This window comes from Colias croceus, chromosome 19 (genome assembly GCF_905220415.1).
Source record: "Colias croceus chromosome 19, ilColCroc2.1".
Classification (NCBI taxonomy): Eukaryota; Metazoa; Arthropoda; class Insecta; order Lepidoptera; family Pieridae; genus Colias; species Colias croceus.
In genome coordinates, this window is record NC_059555.1 from 9,647,446 (window position 1) to 9,668,575 (window position 21,130).

Below are 21,130 nucleotides of genomic sequence, written 5' to 3' on the forward strand. Positions count from 1 at the left end.
TTAAATCTTTAAAACTACGCAACGGATTTTGATGCAGTTTGTTTTAATAGATAGAGTGATTCAAGAGCTTCCTCTTATATATTGATACTAAAACCTTCGTTTTAGTATATAATTTATTAGGTTTTAGACAAAGCGGGCGAAGCCGCGGGCGGTAAGCTAGTTCTAAATAACTAAACAAATCCATAGAATAGTTTTTGTGGAAGATGTCAATTGGCAGTCCGATTGAAACATTTACAGTTATGAAATTAATTTCCTCAGGAGAATATGTATCTACGAACTTAACTTTTGAATCGAAAATAAATTAGCGAAATACCCTATAGAATGTAGATTCTACTGATATTTGATAGTGACTCTATATACACATAAATAAAAACAAATGCATCAGTGTCAGTGTCCTCAATAGAACTTATAGTGTTTTATGTGCTGATTAACTACGTAACAAGTAAAAAAAAATGTGTGCGTGTACTAGCGAGTAGTGTACACACGTAAGAAGTGAAACTTCCTAATGACCTTATTTTTCAAAAAATAATTTACTATATGCAATTTTACAGAAATTCGTCGAATCACGCGTAGTAGGGATAAGAAAAAGATGGCGCGTAACAGAAAAATGTCACGCGTAACGAAAAAATGTTACACTAAATTTTTTTCCAACCCCATAGTTTCACATCAAAAAACTATATTTTTTTAAGTATACGTACGGCCGTGGATAAAGAATGTATGAATAGAATGAGTAAACTCGATTAATAATTAATTATCTAATAATCTAATCAATCGATTATCTAGTTAATTCGACGCCTAAATTTAACACCATTTTTTTTTATAGTGGGGAAATCTTCCAAAGATACCCACGGCCCCCGGGGAAGGAGCCAAGGGTTATGTCGGATCCTTACCGACTAAAACCCCACTGTGTTCCGTCGAGCCGCGCAGTTAGCCGGGGCCGCGGGTACTCTTAGAAATCGTCCACGACCCCGGCAGCGGACGCCCGGTTACGGGCCCACCTCCGTTACCACCTATGGCTGCACACGTGCGCTCCTCCTCCTTCATCTGCGAGGCGGCATGAGCGGAACACGTCTCATGTCACCTCACTGCCCCGGACGATGGAGCATGTCCCCGGTCCATCGTCCAGAGCCCTTCGCTAGGGAGGCAGGTCGCGATCGCTAGCGACCGCGACTCGGCGTCGGCGCCTAAAGGGTCGCCGGCGCCGCATCGGGTCCGCGAGAGGGTTCCCCTCGCGAACCCGCTAAATTTAACACCAGTCACAACTCTAAATGATTGACATTGGATGTAGATTGTAGGCGTCACATGTCTTCCAGTTAAGCAAGACATGGTCAAAAACCATGGTCATATTTTGACTAATATTTCGCAGTTTTTGATATGCCATGTGTGATTCGCAATAGTTCTCCGTCATAAAAATCAACTCTTATAAATGGTATTTATTTTATTTATTTATTAAAGGTTCTAACGGGTCATTTCTAAGCTGCAATTTTATTTTTTCAGATAAGAATGAACTGCAGGAAAAAAATGATTTGTAGGTACAACGACTTATTTAATGTGATGATAAAAACACTTTTTTATTGATCTAACAGGAAAATATTTATGAAGGTCTCTCTAGGTTATTGGAAATAAAACATTTATTATATTTTAATACTTTACTTTAAAAATACAGCAATAACAATAATACAATATACCAATCCTTAAGTTATAATCACTATAATTAATTACAATCGATCACAAGATAGAGGCAAAAAACTTTTCTTCATAAAACTGAATAATTTCAAATTATTCAGCAAAGAAGATAAAAATGCTCAATAAACATTAACAATTTAACTTTGACGTAAAGTTGACTTTGTACTCGCAAAATTACTTTAGTCATTTTTAACTACAAATTATTAGTCCTTTGAAATTCAATATTATTGTGATTACAGTATTTATCCTTACTGATAAATTAACATAATATTTGGCAACTTCTTATAGTTAATTCTTATAAATAAAAAGGCCCATAACCAGGCCCAACCATTCCAAATAAATTTACATATTCCAAACGTGGAACTCACGGAAACTAAACTTTCAACATAATCTATTTAAATATCTTAAATTTTGCGAAAAATATAATTTGAGCAATAGATGAATAAAATATGTATATTTGATTTTAACAATTCACTTCGAAGTATTATGTAGTTAATATTAATTATTAACTCTAAATAATGCAACCAATACCTACAAGATTTCCTTATCTTGGGACTACATGGCGTTGTTAAATTTCGAAATTATTTCCTATCCATATTTCACACACAAAACACACACACAATTCAATTTAAGGTTAAGTTTATGAAGATATGAATGCGCTGAACGTCTTCTGTATGGGCGACTCGACGAGGAGGGTCAGAGGCAACGCCAGCACATATGTCCACCAAATCGTTGAAATTAAATCTGAGGCCTGGAACAAAGAACGGCACTAAAGTCAACGGTAAAAACTATAAATGCTATAATTATGGGAAAAATGTAGCTTCTTATTTTTGTCTATCGCTAAATGTTAATTTCAGCTGTTGTGTTCTATTTACTTAAGTGTATTTCAGTAAAAAAATAAAATTAACTATTTAGTTTTAAATTCAGCAGTCGACGGTATAATTATGTGTACATGCCCAATGTGACGGTATGTACTCACAATGTTCCCCACGGACACTTCAGAGAGCGTGCGGCGCGAGGCGACCAGCATCATGTTGACGCACCAGTGCAGCATCAGCACGGCCAGCGACAGCCGCCCCAGCGCCTGCAGCAGCCGCAGCGACAGCAGCCGACGGTATATATCTGGAAAATTTTATATACATGTTTATAATAAACTAGCTAACCCAACAGTAGTCCTGACTTCCAACGAACTATCAAACATGAAGTTTAACGACCATTGAGATCTCTTAATTTTACTAATTTATATGGTTTTCTTTCATAAGGTCTTTTTCTTGACAATGATGGACAAAAAATTATTGTGAAAATCGGTCCAGCCGTTCACGCGTGATGCCGTGAGCAAGGGAAATAGGGATTCATTTTTATATTTAGATAGAGATAGAGATGTGCTCTTTCCGTCTAACAAATTACACATATCAATCAAACATTGCAACATTTTACTAAGTTCGTTTCTTTTCGAATTATAAAGCTTTAGGAAGGCACCAGCTTTTTACACCTAAAGCTTTGAAATTAAATTTCAAAAACCATATATACATGTATGTAGTGGTAATAAATAAAGAATTTATTTATTTTAATTTCACTCACTGTCAACATGGTTAACCAGCGCGATGACATAGACCGCGCTGAGCAGGGCGAAGGCCGGGCGCTCCACGGCCGCGTACAGCGCGGTGGCGAGTCGCCCCGTGTGCGCGCGCACGTAGTTACCCGCCATGATGCACGCCACGTGCAGAGGGACTGCTGAGTGGCTGCATAGGTACAAGATCTGAAGAATGGAGAATTTATGGTGTTGAAAATGGTACCAACATTGTATACTTACTATACTATACTATACTATACTATACTATACTGTATAGTTGCGTAATAAAGTCATTTCTACTTCTACTCGACTTACGAAAAATTACCTTAGGTTTAGATGATGAAATTATTGACCGATTTAAAACGTGAAATATTCTTGAAAATATTATGTTATGAGAAAAAATTGGCAGGGTGGAACTGGATAAACTTTTTTTATTATATTCCTGTTCAAAATACAAATTTGATCACAACAAATACGATCTCTAGCTCCAGTGTTTCAACTTTCAAGAACTATCGCATTTACCAACAGCCGCAAATATGAATGATGACGCTCGTCATTTACAAAATTTGTCTTCAATTCCGCATTCCGCATCTGTTCAAACACCAATCAAATTAATCTCACCTTGCTCTTAGCGAGCTTGTATCCGTTCTCCTGCATGTGGTAGTGCAGGTGCGCGAGCAGCAGGCCGAGGAAGCAGGCGGGCAGGCTGCCCCACGGCGCCACGTAGAAGCGAGAGAACGACGGCACGCCGCGGAATGTTGTGCGGACGTTCCTGGGTACAGTACAATTACTTTCTTGATTAATAATATGAACAGGCGTCAGCAGGAAAATCCTTATTTTCAAAGTAAATGTGGCTAACTATGTTATTTCTAAACAAATGGATCATCTAACAACAATATTTTTTTTGCTTCTTAATAATATTATTTCACTCAAACAAACTTTAATAGCTTCAGCTTTATTAATCAAAATTTCATCTGAATTGAAATCCTTTTCCGTTATACTTGTAGCTTACAGATTCAGTTATTTCAAAATAAAATTAAACACTATATAGTTACGTAAATGAATTGAATTTGTTTAGAGTGGGGATAATTTCAATGTAGTACTTACTCGGGTAACATAATATACAGCAATGATTTCCAGTCGTTGATGTACGCCAAGCACATATTCATTAAACAGGAGCCAAAGAACAGCGCCGTCAGAAGTGGAACAGCTCGTTTTTTCTTCTCCATGAGCCAGAGAGTCAGAACGGAGGCCACTATGTACAGTTGCATGTCAACAGCAATGAACCTGGAATAAATAGATAGCTCTATTAAAAAGTGCAAACACTAAAAATTAACATTGCTACTAGCTGTAAAAAGATGAATGAAGTACAGATTTTTAATTACTTTATAAAATGATCATGCGCACAAAATGATACAGAAAAATATTTAAATAGAAATAGTAGATATAATTCGCTATCAGGAACTTATACAAAATACGGTTACGGTTAGCAAAACATACCTATTATTATAAATAATAACTTTTCAACAGTTTACAATCTCGTAAGTTTAATTAACGGTTTAACTATATTATACCGATATCTACACAACATAGCTGCCGAAAGTAACTATAAATTTTAAATTATTTTGCTTATTTGTATCGAGCCCAAGGAACACATTTTGCAATATACACTGTATCACACGTTTCACAACATTTTAGAACATTACTAACCAAGTTTGCAGCAAGCAATGCTCATCAGTATTCACCAGGTTGTGCAGGAAGAAGGCGTGGCTGAAGAACTTGCGCCTGCAGACATCACTCTCGGCCCCCACGATGGAGTGCCACTGGGGACCGTCTCCGGCCCGCCGCCACCACGTCGCCGCGAATCCCACTACTAATAGATGTACTGGCGCTAGTCTGGAATTAAATTATGCAATTTATAATTATTTTTTGTGAATAGATTGTTGTATTTAAACTAAACTGTAACCAACTGCTTAAGTTAATTGTATCTACAGCTTGGTAGTTACTTCAATAGCTAAGACATTAAAATTTCCTTAATTTTATTAATTATTCAACAAATACGGAGGCAATAATCTTTTATCGGTCTCTCCTATCATTTTCTAAGTTTGAACGTAGGTAGGTAGGTATCAAATGATTGCCCTTGTTATAAAATAAATAGTATTCGGTGTTGATATCGTCATGGAAAAATGAGCATGTTAATAACTTGTATAATTTAAGACAGCGTTTCTAAATTACCTGAGGAACCTGTGCAGCAAGCACATGGGCAGTTGCGCGAGGCCGAGCTGGCGGTTCCGCGCGATGAGCAGCAGACTGTACGCGAACAGAAAGTTGGAGATCACTACGAAGCCCTGCACTAGGGCCGAGCCGTTGCGGATCAGCATTGTCACTGGGTGGTTCAGGATCTGTAGCACACGTTTGGTTTTATTTATTTATTTTGCTGATGCAACATTTCTTAAAAGAACAGAAAAAATTGAGAAATTTGTGATGTGTGACTCTATTGAATTAATTATTTTAGTTTATTTCACTTAAAATTTCACAATTTTTTGTGTAGCATGTCGATAAATAAATACATTTTCTTCTAAACATTAAAATGCCACTAAATTATACAGCCGCATGTTTATATTGTGTTACTGTAAAATAAGAATTACAATTATAATAAGTGGTATAACTTACTTGTTCTAAATAATTGGGGTTATACTGATACAGCTTGTGCTGGATCTCCGCCGAGTGCGTCATCATCACCAGCACCAGAAGCACCACTCTGCGGATACATAGAGAAAAAACAAATTAATAATAGCAAAATCTTTGATGAATGACGAAAAATTCTCTATTGCAAATCTATACTAATATTATAAAGCTGAAGAATCTGAAGAGTTTATTTGTTTGTCAAATCTCGGGAACTACTGGTCGGATTTGAAAAATTCCATCGGTGTTAAGTAGCCGTTTTATCGAGGAAGGCATATAGGCTGTATATCATCTCGCTACGACCAACAGGAGCGGAGCACTGCGGGTAAAACCGCGGAGCACAGCTAGTATATATTATGTAGTATAAAAAGAGCGATACAATTAATAACATATTTGATGTTGACCCGCATGGTACCTATGTATATCATTTATGTCTATTAAACGACAGAAACGACAAAAAATATCGGAATCTTCAGTAAATAATCAAATTTAGTTTATTCCGACCTTAATTTACTGTATCATATATTTATATATAACGTATCATACATAAGAGTTTGCGTAAATGAACAACGATGTCATTAATTTATTGAACATAATCAACGACCATTCAAAAGTATTTAAACCCTGTAAATTTTATAGACATTTATACGAGTTAAAAAAAATATTATCTTCAAGGAAGCAAAAAACTACTCATGATATAAAATCTGCAACAAATATAAGGTTCAAATAAAAAAAAGAATAGCAAGGTTAAGGGTATAATCACGTATAATATTGTTTACCGCATTGCTTTTCATAAACATTTTTATAATCGAGAGAATGCTTTCGATGTGTGATAAGTAAATAACATATTTTTGCAATGAGATTGGCCTTAAATTATGTTGATATTGCGTAATTTTTTGCAATAATTAACTGATGTTTGCATTCTGAGAAATTTTTAATTGTTAAGTTATTATAATAAAATTATTAAGTATGAAGGATTTGACGTTTATTAATCTTAATATGAAAAATTATTATCCATTTTATATTTGAATGGGGAGAAAAAAAAGATTTTGGTAATAAGTAAATATAGAATAATGTCTAATAATAATATTATAGTCTTGAAGGCAAAACGTTTTAAGTAAATAAATTACGTCTTTTTACATCTCGTCTCCTGTATTTAGTACTTGCGCGCGTTGATGTTTTATACACGAAGGTGCAGACTCACAGCTGATGGTTATTTAAAACTAGCCGATAGTAAGAAATTTTGTTTTTAGAATTGTTATTACTCGATAATATTGTCTACAAGTTAACAAAATATACATTAACTTTCATGAATCACTCTATCTATATAAAAAAACCGCTTAAAATCCGTTGCGTAGTAAAGATTTAAGTTTACATAGGGACGGACAGACAGCGTCAGCGATTTGTTTTATACTATGAAGTGATTTGTACATTGAACTATAAAAGTTGAGTAAATAATGAAAGTATATACCTGACTCCCTGTATGGGCGCGAGCGCAGAGAGGCGCGGGTCCCCGTCCTCGTACGTGGACACCAGCCGCCGCCAGTTTGCGCGCACCGACCATGCTACTATGAACTTGTTCTCTGAAAATATTCGATTCATTTTGTTAGCTTACGTTTTCATATGAGATTCTAATGAGTTTTATGTAGTAGGTAATTTTTGTGTACTATCGTGGAATCACTCTATCGAGTAGAAAGTATAATAAAGCTAGCATTGTAAAAAGCTTTAAGAGAATTGTGAAGTGCTTCCTCGCACTCATTAAAGATTATGAAAATTTTAAAGCTTGCCTCAACACGAAATATTTGAAAGCTCTCTTTTTTGAGCTTTTTTATAGCTCTTTTCTGTAATCAAGCAATCAAATTCCATTTTAAAAACCACTGTAAATAAAAATAGGCATGCACTTCAAAAGCAAGTCTTATATAATAATTGTTACAATTAAAAACTACTCACTTTTCTCCCCCCCAACCAGATCATACATCGTCCCCAAAACATTAAGTGCCACGAACAACACCACCACGTACAAAAAGATGCGCTGTGGGGTGTCCACCTCCTCCACGCGGGTGGAACACGAGTGGGTCACCATGGCGGCCCTCAGCCCGGGCACCAGCGCGTGCTGTTCCACGCAACGCTCGAAGCGCAGCGTGGTGTTGGCCTCGTGGGTAGGACAGCGCGCCGACAGGCAGTAGCCCCGGTGAAGGAGTGTGCGGTCGAAGTGACGGGGGTCGGAGGCATACTCCTGGAGTAGAATATATCATTGTATTGCATTATAAGACATCAAGGATGTGGTTGTTTTGCATTTAATAAAAATGAGGTGAAATTACTAGATTTTAATTCATTTTCGATGTAAATGGATTTGTATAATTGCGTTGTTATTGGCTTTGCTATTTTAAACATTTTTTTTTCTAATTTGGGTTTAAGGTTTGAGACAATAAAAATGGGCACCTTGTGTTCGATTAATTTTACTCTATTTTATTTTATAGTACAATTCAGTTTGTTTACTCAAAGTAAATAATAAATTTAATTAAATCTAAGCGAATACTCCAGTCGGTTACTCACACGTAACCGTAAATGAATGAATGCGTAAAAAATCTTAATTCATATGTAATTAATTATGATTAAGATAACCTCAGCGTAGATTAAGTAGACTTAACGCTAATATGGATGTGTTTTTTACAATCTTTTAAAGAAAATTTTACAAAGAAATAAAGACAATTTGATTTGAATTTGAATTTGATTTTCTTCCTAATTACATAACAAACCATTCAATGAACATTATAGCAATGACTCTACAAAAGCATTTAACAATTATTTTACATTTGCGCTCGTAAAAATTTATCGGAGTTTACTCCCGTCATATTATTATCGTTCATTTCTTCATTTCACCTTTCTGAGTAGAGCAATATAATAAGCTCATTTACTATCAAAAGAGCTCTACCTTGATAAACTTATAGGCCATAGAGTCCTTCTCTGGGTAGAGTCGGAAGGTGCCGGTGCAGTAGAGCCCGCCGAGCCCCACGCACCGCTCGTAGTCGTCCAGGTGGTACAGACGCGGTAGCTGACTTCGCTCCAACTCTACATATTTAGATATTTATTAGTTTTACACTTTATAGGTCGTTTTGGCCAAAATTGGCAGGCTTTTTCTTGCTGTACTGATTATGTAATTTAAAAGGATTTAAACTATGTTTTTTTTATTAATAAATTTAACCAAGAGACAAGAAATAAGTTTTATACTCGTGTAAATGATGCCAATAAAACAAATTATCGCATTTGTAAATGTCAACAAAGATCTAATCTATTAATCATTATCAAACTTGAAAATTATGTATTTATATGACAATTATTTAAATGTATGTAAATAATAATTAATTTATAGGCATTAATATTGAATACGGAACATAAATCATAAATGCAAAAAAATATTTTAACTAATCATCTTATTAAAATGTGCTTAATTTACTGCGTCCACTTTTCAATAAAATATAAATTATTGCCGTTTATTTCTGCATTTATCACACTATCAAGCTATCTATTCAATGATTTATGATACATAGTATTATATCATTATATTATGTATTATAAAAAACGCTTTATTTACTATCAATTCGAATACTGCCTCTACGGGAAAGAAAATCAGAGAAATTCGATATTTTTCTTACAAAATAAAGACACCACATTATTTTTAAAACCAATATATTAATGTCATTTTCTTTTTTTAATAGGGAATATTCACTAGACGAGTTAAAAACATATTCATAAACAGACAATATAGTGTTACATTTTGAAGGTCCACAATCACATTTTAATATAAAACAACTATCGGAGCTTTACAAAAATAAACATTTTATTGTTATTTTTTTTTATTTATGAACGAATTTCTTGTTTTCGAACGTCATTGAACTTGTCGCAAATTGCGGAATGTTGAACTGTCTTATGTAATGTTGTTTATTTTAAGAACTATTTACTATTCATTAAATAAGGAAACCGCAGTTTATTTTTACATTTTCATATTGAAATATTTAGGTAATTAAGAATTGTTTAAAGATAATAAAATATCTAGTCCGGGTTTTTCTTGTCCTAATTAAAGCAAAGAGGCATATTTTGAATTACGTATCAATTTCAAGGAATTTTAAAGATTGATTATAACATCATGAAGGAAAAAAGATGAATGTAACATTAAGCTTGCTTTAAGATTTCAACGGAAGTCGGTTACAGACGTACAGATCGCGACATTTGGACACAATCGATGACTGATAATCAATTAAGGAAGCTATATTATAATAAGGACATCGCCTAATGAAAGTGAAACAATTTGATAAAAATATAGTTTTCAATAGTTCAAAGTAAACTTGCTTGTTATTACCGTTGTTATGACTTTTACTGTTTATTTGTTTATTTATTCGCAATACTATTCAGATCGCAGATGCATTGCCAACATACATAACGTTTAAATTATGTTGTGAGCTATATATCCATGAGATAAAAATGTTTCATTTTATGTCGGCAAAGAATCTGGTGGGTCACACTCAGTGATGCTATTACCACTGCCTCATGACGCAATTTTCAATTATCAAATCTACGAATTATTTTATGTGTAAATGTCTCCAATTATTTCATCTTGTTAAGGATTTTTCACTCATCAAATGTTAAAAGAAAGGCAAAGACGTCATTCGTCGAAGAAAGGTGAACTTTACAAAGCTGTGACGTTTGCGGGGTCACCGGCCGCGGAAGCTTCGTTACACGGAAAGTAAGGTCGGAGTATTGCTAACTAACACATCAAAAAAATCAGGGCAATTGAACAGAGTTAAAAAAAGCTGCGTACAAATAATATTGTACAAACATCGAGTTTATTTATAGAAAAATATTCTTAAGAAGTGTTTACGTTAAATTGAGCATAAAAATTAAGATAATATAATTATATCCTTGTTTTTCCACTCACAATTTAAATGTTTATTATGTTTTTGTTTATATTAATTAAAGTTGATTTTATGTATATAATGTAAAAATGGAGAAAAATAGGCATAATTTGCCTTATTTGGTAACGCTTAGCCCTCAATTGTAAAATATGATTTGTCAAACGTTGCTCTTACAACCTTTAATTACTTTTAACATGGTCACAAGCTATTTTAAATCTGAAACTGACTGAAAATTGTTATTGAAAATTTGTGTAAACGATTTGGAATAAAAACTTCTATGTAGAGATAATATAACTTGAATATACCGATATAATACTATCTGTGCGGGTACTCGTTCGCGTTCGCGTTTCAGCGTTTTCAAAATGATTATGGGTATAATCTAATCTATCGTAGGTACTGTAGCCAACCTGTACGGGACACTCAGGATCAATTCTATTCAGTGCGACTATACATGTACATATATAAAGTATCTGCGTACATAAATACTTATGTATGATATATAACTTTGTTGGTATGGTGGAATAACTTTGTACTTTAACTTATAACTAACGCGCTAGTTTTTCTGACTTCAATATTAGCTATGATTTTTAGAGGGCTATAAGAATAACATCTATTATATCTAATTTCCATGAAAATTTAGTTTTCTTTCCCCATCAAATAGTTGGTAATCTATATAATATATTTGTGTATTAGGCTTCAACATCCATGCATAATTTATTTTATTCACATTAATTATAAACTTTATATTTATATTTAGAACTCGATCTGTATGTGGTTTACATTTAAAATAATTAATTTTATACATTGTAAATAGATATCTTCCTGGTAATAAAATGAATCAAGTTTTAAATGTTTTGTCTAATTAAAATGTATGTTTTAAAGCCTATTTTTTAATGAATTTGGATTGATTTTACAAACTTGTTGTTCCATGAAGCTTTACGAGTAATATTGTATTTTATTAAAGCTATTATAATTAATTCCAGGGTTATATTTTTTTCATACAACTTTCCAATTAGTACCAAAATAATAAATATATTAGCATAAATTTTGCAATAAAATTAGTATAATAGCAAGTTTAGAAGGTTATAAACGCACAAACGCACGCAGCAAAATGCCTATCATACTGTCTTATCTCTCAGCGGTAAAAATATTAGTAACATGGGATTGCGTAAATAGTTAACTTTTGAATTTGTATTTGTTTACGAAATTATAAATGAGCGACAAATTTTGGATTTTGAATAATAATTCACTAATAAATATTTGGACACAAGCACGTGATACATTTATTTCATAGTAAGTAGAAACTGTAATTATTTTACAAAATTATTTAAACAGCATGCACCATACAAATTTCAGGCAAAAAGCTTCAAGTTAAATTAAGAGCGCAAGCATGTTAAGGCAATAGGTATATTTCTCATCATCAAACCAAAACATTTATTTATTCAAAGAGATTTCTTCTAAAAACAATTTTAACTAACACCATGACCACCGACTCGCAAAGCAGTTTCTACACAGAAGAGCCGACAAAAATACACTTATGAAATCATGTAAATTTTATAGTTCTATCTTCATCGTTAATAAAATTTACTTAAGCGACTTACTACTAGGTACTACTTATCACTTGTAACTTGTAACTTAGTACTATTAATTTCATAAGGCTACTTTACAATATATTCAGTTACAGTTTTCCAAAATGGAGTAACACTTCTTTCACCAAAGCAACCTATCTTTACACAAACTGTCACCATCCCAAATCCATGAAGCAAGCTATAACGTAAACAACAAACCGGTGTATTCCCTGGCAAGCGCGGGGCAGACCAGGGCGCAGAAGATAGCGAGCAGTCTCATGACGACGGTCCCCTGCGGGGCTGGGAGTCACACTGTGTGCGCACGCGCCGCCCTTAGCTATATAAACTACTGAACAACCCTGACATTGAATGTTAAGCCTGCTGCAAGTGAGCGACTGACTGCAGGCAAATTGAATCCAATGAAAATTCGAGCTTTTACAGTTACGACTTTTTATGTTCTAGATTTTGAATTTGTTTTGTTTTTTTTATAAAATGTACAGATTATTGCTTAGGATTTCTAATAAAAATTTCAACTGGTTTTTAGATACATTTTTCCTTGCTCTCAATTCGTGAAAACTTTAATGAAAAAAGGGAAATGTTTTATGGCGGTACGTCAATTCGCTAGTAAATTGTATTTACAATTAAATATTTAGCCGACTTCAAAAAAAATGGAGGAAGTTATCAATTCGGCTGGTATATTTTGTCTATAATATAAAGAAAGTTCAATATTGAAATCAAGTGCACAACCAGCCTAAATGACGTGCATACTTTTCATTATATAATAAAGCTCGTTTTTGTCCACAATTTACCTCTATATTTGTTATTGTATGTGTTTACATTACATGCCTCAATGTTTTTGGTTAATTATATAACACGTTTCAGGTTTCAAGAAGCTTATTTTATAACAGTCAAGAATAAAAAAAATATATGGATATTTATAAATATCTGATCGCCTTGTATAAACTTAAACTTTTTTTTAAGATGATCTCTTTCTCTTATAACACAAATACACATATCAAGCGCAAAGGAAGTTCATGTAACAACTATATATTACAATACAAGCCGCCCGCCCTGCCATCAACAATCCCCGCCAACCCCCACCCGATAAAAATACGTGTACATACACACACATTCACAAAAAATTATTAATTAATTTAAATACACGGGAAACGGAAACGGATTCAATAGAAAAAAATGAACATGCATTATATAATGAATGTGTACGTTCATTATTCAGGCTCAGATTTTCAAGTTACACTGGTCAAACTGAAAATTGTGAAATAATCTATAGTATATAATATTATTTCTTTGTTTAATATTTTTGAGTTAGGAGTTAATATTGGTTAAGTTGATTTTATTGCATGCTTAATGACACGTAATTCGCCTGCAATCAACATTTTTCTTCAACTTTTCCTCCTCTCGAATTAAAAAACGATATCATTATTAAAAATATTTATTCATATTTATTTTTTTAGTTATTATTTTTAACGGAAATGCGTATATTATGGGAACGAATTCATCAGGGTCACGCATTATCTTCTACTTGCAAAATTTGCTTAGAATTTACTAATTATAATATAATTAATTATATTTTATGCGTATATTCAAGGCAAGCAGCCATTAGGCACGCAGCGCTTTACACACAAAAGTATACCGATAGACATATGTACATACTTTTGAAAACTGAAACCTGACTATAAAAAACACGTTTTTAAAACCACTTCAAAATGTTAACAAGATTATCATCTACTCTATGAGATCATTTAAAAAGACAAGTCACATATTTTGATAATTAAAAATATACACAAAAGTAGATTTTGATTTTGAGAATACTCAAATTACTCAGGAAAAATGCCGAGCCGACAGGATTTCTTGTAATTTTGCTTGAAATACTTTTAAGGGTTAAGGTCTTAATAATTGTATCTCAAATGTGTAGTGCACGCACAACACAAATAGGGCTTTTGAAACAAAAAAAAAATGTAGTTTTACATTGTTCAGAAGTTTAGAATTTTTTCAGTAATTATCGACATTGCCTCCTGCAAACCAACATACAAAATTAACCATCTTCTAACACAATTTGATAACTTCGAGAAAATACAGAAGAACTCTACATCCCTACAAATAATAGTTTTATCATTTTATGTAAGACGTACCTTATTCAAAATTGATTTATTATTATATAAAACGCTATTTTTTTATGAATTATGATGGAACATCGTTAATAATCTTCTTAATTGTTCACATTTATTTTAGGCTCCAAGACAAAAAACAAGAATATTATCATTACATCAACTAATTAAGCCTTATAAGGAAACAGGACAAAAAGTTTAACATTCAAACTAAACACCGAAATTTCTAGATAATTCCAAAATGTGTGCAATCAATACATTTCGATACAGATATCAAAAGCTCTAAGACTAAATAAGGAAGCACTATTGACCTACAATTTTTATATTTGGCAAAACTGAAGGTTATCAGAGGTTAGAATACAATTCAATAACAATTTGTAATTTATACAATTTCAGGAGCCCTCTTTATTAGTCTTTTAATAGTATTTACCAATTTTTTTAAGTATTTTAAATAATAATAATAACTTAATTCAATCCAACTCAAAAAGTATTTTGATCAAAAAACCCCCATTTCGTAATAAACATATTAGCATAGGCCGAAGGTAGAAGGCTCAAGTTCATATTTATTATATCCTAAAATGGTCTACAGATTAGCTAAGTCTGGGAAATATAATTACCCTCATAATATTCGTGGTTTTAACAACATTACAGCTTTGAAGGTTGTGTTTTATGATTCATTAGTATACTATGTCAAATTAATACCAAAATTACATATTGAGGTAATTATTAAAATAGTACATACCCCTTATTTTTAAGTACATAATTCCATAAACTCTCCGTAAAATAATTTATTCGAATACATATTAGAAAGTACCTACCTAATCTACAACTTTCATCTCTAAACTGCTGCACCGAATATGATGATATTTTCATATTTGCTACGTAAACGTTAATTTTGTCTCTAATAGAAAATTAAGGGAGTGAATTAGGAAATCGAAATATTATAATATACAGAGAAAAGCTTTAAAGTGATTGAGGAAAAATGAACTTAAGCAGCGACTAGTGATTGAAGAGAGAAAATATTATTTAAAACAAGGGCACTTTGTTGTCACTCAAACTAAAAATTACTGTCAAGTAATGACATTTAATTTCATTTAAATGCAATGCAATGAATATCTTTACAACACACGTAGATTAATTATCACAAAAATTTAATAAAATAATTGGATTAATCAAATCTGTATCAAACGTTTTAAACGATGCCAAAAATTAATAAATATTCTTTTGTACACTATATCGAGAAAATCAACTACTTATTGACATACACACTAGAAACATATCGTCTAAATCAAAATTGATGAGATCATGTAATATACAGGGTGTCCCTCCGTTGGTATGCTAAGCTCAATCGAGGTTATAGTTTTGCATACGCTGAGTACGTAAAAAATACTTATAAAATTCCAGACGCATTTTTTTTTTCAAATAGATAAATTGTTAAAACTCTATGTGTCGACACCTAACAAGCAGCCCGCTCAATTTTGCCATCCGTACGTGAGATTATGTTTTCATAGACAAAATTCGAAATTAGCGAAGCGGTATATAGAAGCGAAGCGGCTATGCGAAGTTAGAGAAGAAAACATGGATTTTAAAGAAAAATTTTGTAAAACAAATTTTGACATAATTTTGTTTAAATATTTTTTACGTGATCAGTGTATGCAAAACTACAAATCCCTTCGCGCTTAATATACCGATAGTGGGACACCCTGTATAACATGATAATTAAATACAATATTTGTAAAATTTTAATAAATAGATACATCTACATGATATATATATGAATTATTAGTTTGTATGAATCATCGTATCGTGTATCTTAAAGACAATTTCAATATTGTGTTAAGTGATCAATCTTAGTTGTGATTGTGACCAACGGCATATGTAAATTTTATTTATTAAATTATGTATTTATAAATAAAATTTACATATTATATGCTGTTGTATTGTAGTTATTAATAACTTTTATTTCTTTAAAATGCTTTTTTTTTAAAACTCTATTTTCTTTAAAACTCTATAAGAGGTGCGAGATTATATTATCGAGTATGCTATAAAAATATATTGTTATTTATTTAACTGTTTCAAGTTTGATATGATGAAATATGTTATCTATATATTATACATATACATAATATTATTTTTTGCTTAATGAATATATTATAATACATTTATTATTTAATATTATATTATATTTTATGTAATACTGTTGTAATAAAAAAGTGTATAACTAACGTGAGAACTGTATATTTCGTTAATTATTATTAAATTGAATATTTTTTTTATGTCTATCCAGTTTAATCTATGTCATACCTATGTATATAATATTATAATAGATAAGTAAATGTAATGTGGCGGATGGTTTACGTTGCGTTTTTTAATTTTCCGTGCGATCCGCATTTTTTTAACTCTTTTTTATTTTAATTATATAAGTATGATGACGTTGGTATAGCAATGCAAAAAGCCTACGTCTGTATGTTAACTTCACTGTAAGTACAAAGTATATCTAGTTAGATATAAATAAATATGTACGATTTAAATAAAAATCCTAAAAATACTATTAAAATTCAAATCCTGTGTCATATCTAGAATAGTTTTCACACTTACTGATCAATTTTTAATTTATTTACAAATTTAATAAATAGATTTAAAAGTAAACTCAAACAATAAAGCAGGCGACTCACTTTCTGCAAGGTTGTCACCCATGAGCGTTCGAATTTTAGGGGACTCTACGAGCGAAACTAACAAAAGCTGGTTCCTCATAAAAGAATAGTCTTTCTTCTTGAAGGTGCATAATGCATATGTCATAAAAGTTGGGAACCACCGAAGCAGGTAACTTGTTCCACAGCTTAGTTTTTGCCAAGAAATTGGGAATGTAGTATTTACTGAAACTAAAAACATTCCGGATATTGCGTTAATTGTTATCACTTTGTGTAGAGTAGTAGAGCCAAGAAGCCACTTTATATTTTTAATGTTTATTTTTATAAGTTAATATTTTTTGTACAAACTAACGAGTTATAACGGGTTTGTTACATATTTAACACAACCCATAATTAATTTTTATTTATATAATGGTATTATTTAAATTCGACCAAAACAAACAAGATGTCACAGTATTTTATTTCTGCTAGAATGATATTGATATTGTTCAAAAAATCTATCTACGTAAGTATAAAAGGGTTGCACAGGAAAACAATCTGATGTTCAACTATTTACTCGGCAATTTTCCCGCTAATATTATGTGGTTACTGTGTAATAGCATTATTATAGGAACATCTCTGTGTAAATATAAATCATGGATATTCAAATTCAAATATATTGATTTGCTCGTATATGGTCGTATATGTAAAGGATAAGGGTGTTACACAATATTTTTTCTCGCATATGCTGCCATTTTAAATGGCGTGAAAAAATTTACAAATTAATACATTCAATTAATACAGTCAAATTATAAAATACAATAGACAAATACAAAATTACACACAAAATACATTAATAAACAATTACAAAAATTACACATAAAATTATAATTAGTTATATTAAATTAAATATTTATTTATATGCTTTCTTTTTATAACTTTACTATTGAAGGTTTTGGTTAAAATATTTGTTGCGTTTATATACATTAAAATGTATAACTACTTTTAAATTGAATGACATGACGCTTAAATAAACACAAGGAAATAATAAATACATTATTGTGATATAAGAGTATGAATTATTCCTGCATTGATTGATTGAATTGATTAATAAAATTTACTATATTTTACAAATATTTGTGAAAAAATTGTATGTATGCTGTATGCAGTATGTCACGTAGCTATCCAACATTCGTGACTACCAAAACTACTTTGTTGACATTTGCGGAAGCAAACAAATTATGTATAGCAATTAAAACAAATATATCACCATATTATATACGTAATATGTTATGTATATTATCCTAATATTATCATTATTTTTTTATGTAACCGGCCTACGAGATATTTATATTTTTTCCTTCACTTCAAAACGTATTTTAAATCTATACATACAATCATACATATTGTATATGCACGTAATAGAAGACAGAATAAAGGCAATAAAATGGGAAGGCAATCCAATGGTATTAATATACCTATTAATATCTACGTTATAAAGTGAAAAATTAGTATTCATCTATAAAAGCCGAATGAATGTAGAGCACTAGGTGATGTACACTGTTGTCATTGGGTACTATTACTTCACTGACTCTACCTCAAAAACTTCGCAGTTTGCAGGAACGTGCCACGTACTTGATAATAAAATTATATTTATTTTTTGCGCCTTCTTTATAATTGTAGCAAGTTTTATGTTCTACTCGAAACTACTAATTTACAACAGGCACAATATTTCTTAATATAAATTAAGTAATATTCGGGTGTCAGGATAGCTAATTTTTCTGTATCAATGTATTACACAATCCTCAGAATAAATATCTATATACTATCTTAATATTATTTATAGGTAGATATCTGAAACCATTGAAATCTTAACATATAATATTATTACTATTGAATGGGATAAACTAGCGCCATCTACATTTAATTCTTTGAACTGTTTTAACTAATCAGTTTATGTCGGTAATATCACAGACTAATATACAAGTAATATTGTAATAACAATTATTATTGAATGGATAAAGCATACTTCTGCTTGTACATAGATGGCTTAAAAGTTATAACAAGTTATCTTTTGATTTGTCGAATTGATATGATTAGTTGGAAATCGATGAACATGTGTTTCATTCTTTAAAATAAAACAATACCAATTATTATATTTTATCAATAATACAGACAATTTTAGAAATTTCCTTTCTAAACGTAAATGTCATGTTTTTTTCACAAATTGTTAACTTAATTCCGTTTCAAATAATTAGTGGTTACATCTTGAATATAATTCAAATAAAATGTTCGTTATCAACACCCGTAGCTTTTGTTGTTGAAATCAAGGATTATTCCTTCCTTATGAAATATGCTGCACAACCTTTATAGTGTTATGAATCAGATTGTATAATTATTCATCAGCACGTCATTTTTGATCTTTAAATGGAACTCTTAAGCTGTAAAATGCAATATCCTTATATTATGTTGTATAATAAAAGTAGAGAGTTTTTGACTAGTATCTGGATTATCTTATTAAATCATTATTGATTTCACACCATCACAATCTGAATTGTTAATTATTGTATGTAATACTGTAATGACACCCCATTATAGTTTTAATGTATGTAAAAATATATAAGAAGAAAATAAAAAATATGCATTTTTTATTACCAACTAAGAAGATACAAGTTTACTTAGCGTGAACCTCAAAGAAAAAAATAAAAATATCAGATAGAAATTTAAAGATATAAACATAGATATAATATATAGATTTCGCAATATTAGAATGATAGATAGATATATTACAATCTTGCCGTGACTATAAGAAAGCGGTCGAATGTCACGTAGAGGCGCCGCGCTGCTCTGTGCATAATCACCGAAAACAAAAGCTGTCATCTTATCTTTCTATCTTGTTTTATCATTTTGCGCACACTTGATTACACAACTCGTCATTTCATAAAAAGAAGATTTGATTGTTATTGTGTTTTTAGTTTATTTTCTAAACAAAATTACAAAGTTTTTTATAAAGATTTATTTTAACAGATTGGCCGTGACATCAATTTTTACAACTGTTCATATTTTTTATAAAATTTTGTCTTCATCGTCTTTCTCTCCTGCTCTTGCAAACACAATAGGTATATTAAGTACCTAATGTTAAGAAGTTTAAGAACTTGATTAAAGTTTAGTTTCATTGATAGACATAATAGGTAGTATATAGGTTGGTACATAATAGCTAAAAAAGTTCTAACCTTTATTAATTTTCAATTCATATTGCAAACAAACTTACTTTATAAAAGACCATCCCTATGAAGAAGTAACTCTTTATATGGAAACAATCGATGATACACGTATTGTCGACCGCTTAGGGAACAGTGAAGAACGCACTTTGTTCTACAGCTTTGTTAGTTAGGTACTAATAATTACAGGTAATAATTTTACATCACTATTAATAGTGATGTAATTATTAACCTTTAATTATATTGAAAACTTACAATTTTCTCTGGCTTCACTCGGGATGAGTATACCCAATAGGTAAAATACAATATTTTTATTTGACTCGGTAACGGAGAGTTCCATCCTATTAGTCAATATTTTCATTTTTTTAGTTAAATCGTACCCAACAAACAAAATATTTCTCAATTTCTGTCGGACCATTTTTATTTTTAAATGGTCAAAGTTTTTTCTATGAATTATATAAATATAACTCATTCCATTTAACTGGGATCAAATGACGACCTACACGCAGTCTGCTCTCTAAAGCACGTTGTCAACTCAAGGTACTTTACAGCGCCAAGACCCCGGTGCTTTATAAAGTAGATATATTAAATTGAAAAATAAGGTTATTCTAATTTTATCGTAATTATGTTCGCATTCTAATTAGCTTAAACTATTATCTAAATGAAGAAACCTTAGGAAGAAACAGTGAGAGTAACAACTTGAAAAAGTTACACAGAAAATAAGG

General features: G+C 31.4%; 1 protein-coding gene across 1 annotated transcript; it reads right to left on the reverse strand.

Moving 5' to 3' along the window:
- Positions 1-2,326: 2,326 nt before the first annotated feature.
- Positions 2,327-12,718, reverse strand: LOC123700449 (regulator of hypoxia-inducible factor 1-like). The gene is made up of 12 exons (XM_045647660.1): positions 12,645-12,718; positions 8,880-9,016; positions 7,895-8,180; positions 7,416-7,527; positions 5,933-6,020; positions 5,495-5,661; positions 4,970-5,155; positions 4,367-4,546; positions 3,881-4,031; positions 3,268-3,445; positions 2,666-2,808; positions 2,327-2,437 (listed from the first exon to the last, which is right to left on the reverse strand). The coding sequence occupies exons 1-12, from the start codon at positions 12,703-12,705 to the stop codon at positions 2,327-2,329; spliced, it is 1,800 nt and encodes a 599-aa protein (XP_045503616.1). The 5' UTR covers positions 12,706-12,718.
- Positions 12,719-21,130: the final 8,412 nt, after the last annotated feature.

Excerpts from the sequence above, each read along its gene's own strand:
- LOC123700449 (XM_045647660.1), bottom strand. The coding sequence starts at position 12,705 with ATGAGACTGCTCGCTATCTTCTGCGCCCTGGTCTGCCCCGCGCTTGCC. Across the intron at positions 8,181-8,879 it reads TGGCCTATAAGTTTATCAAG|GAGTATGCCTCCGACCCCCG; the intron begins GTAGAGCTCTTT and ends ATTCTACTCCAG. Across the intron at positions 2,809-3,267 it reads GCTGGTTAACCATGTTGACA|ATATATACCGTCGGCTGCTG; the intron begins GTGAGTGAAATT and ends AAAATTTTCCAG.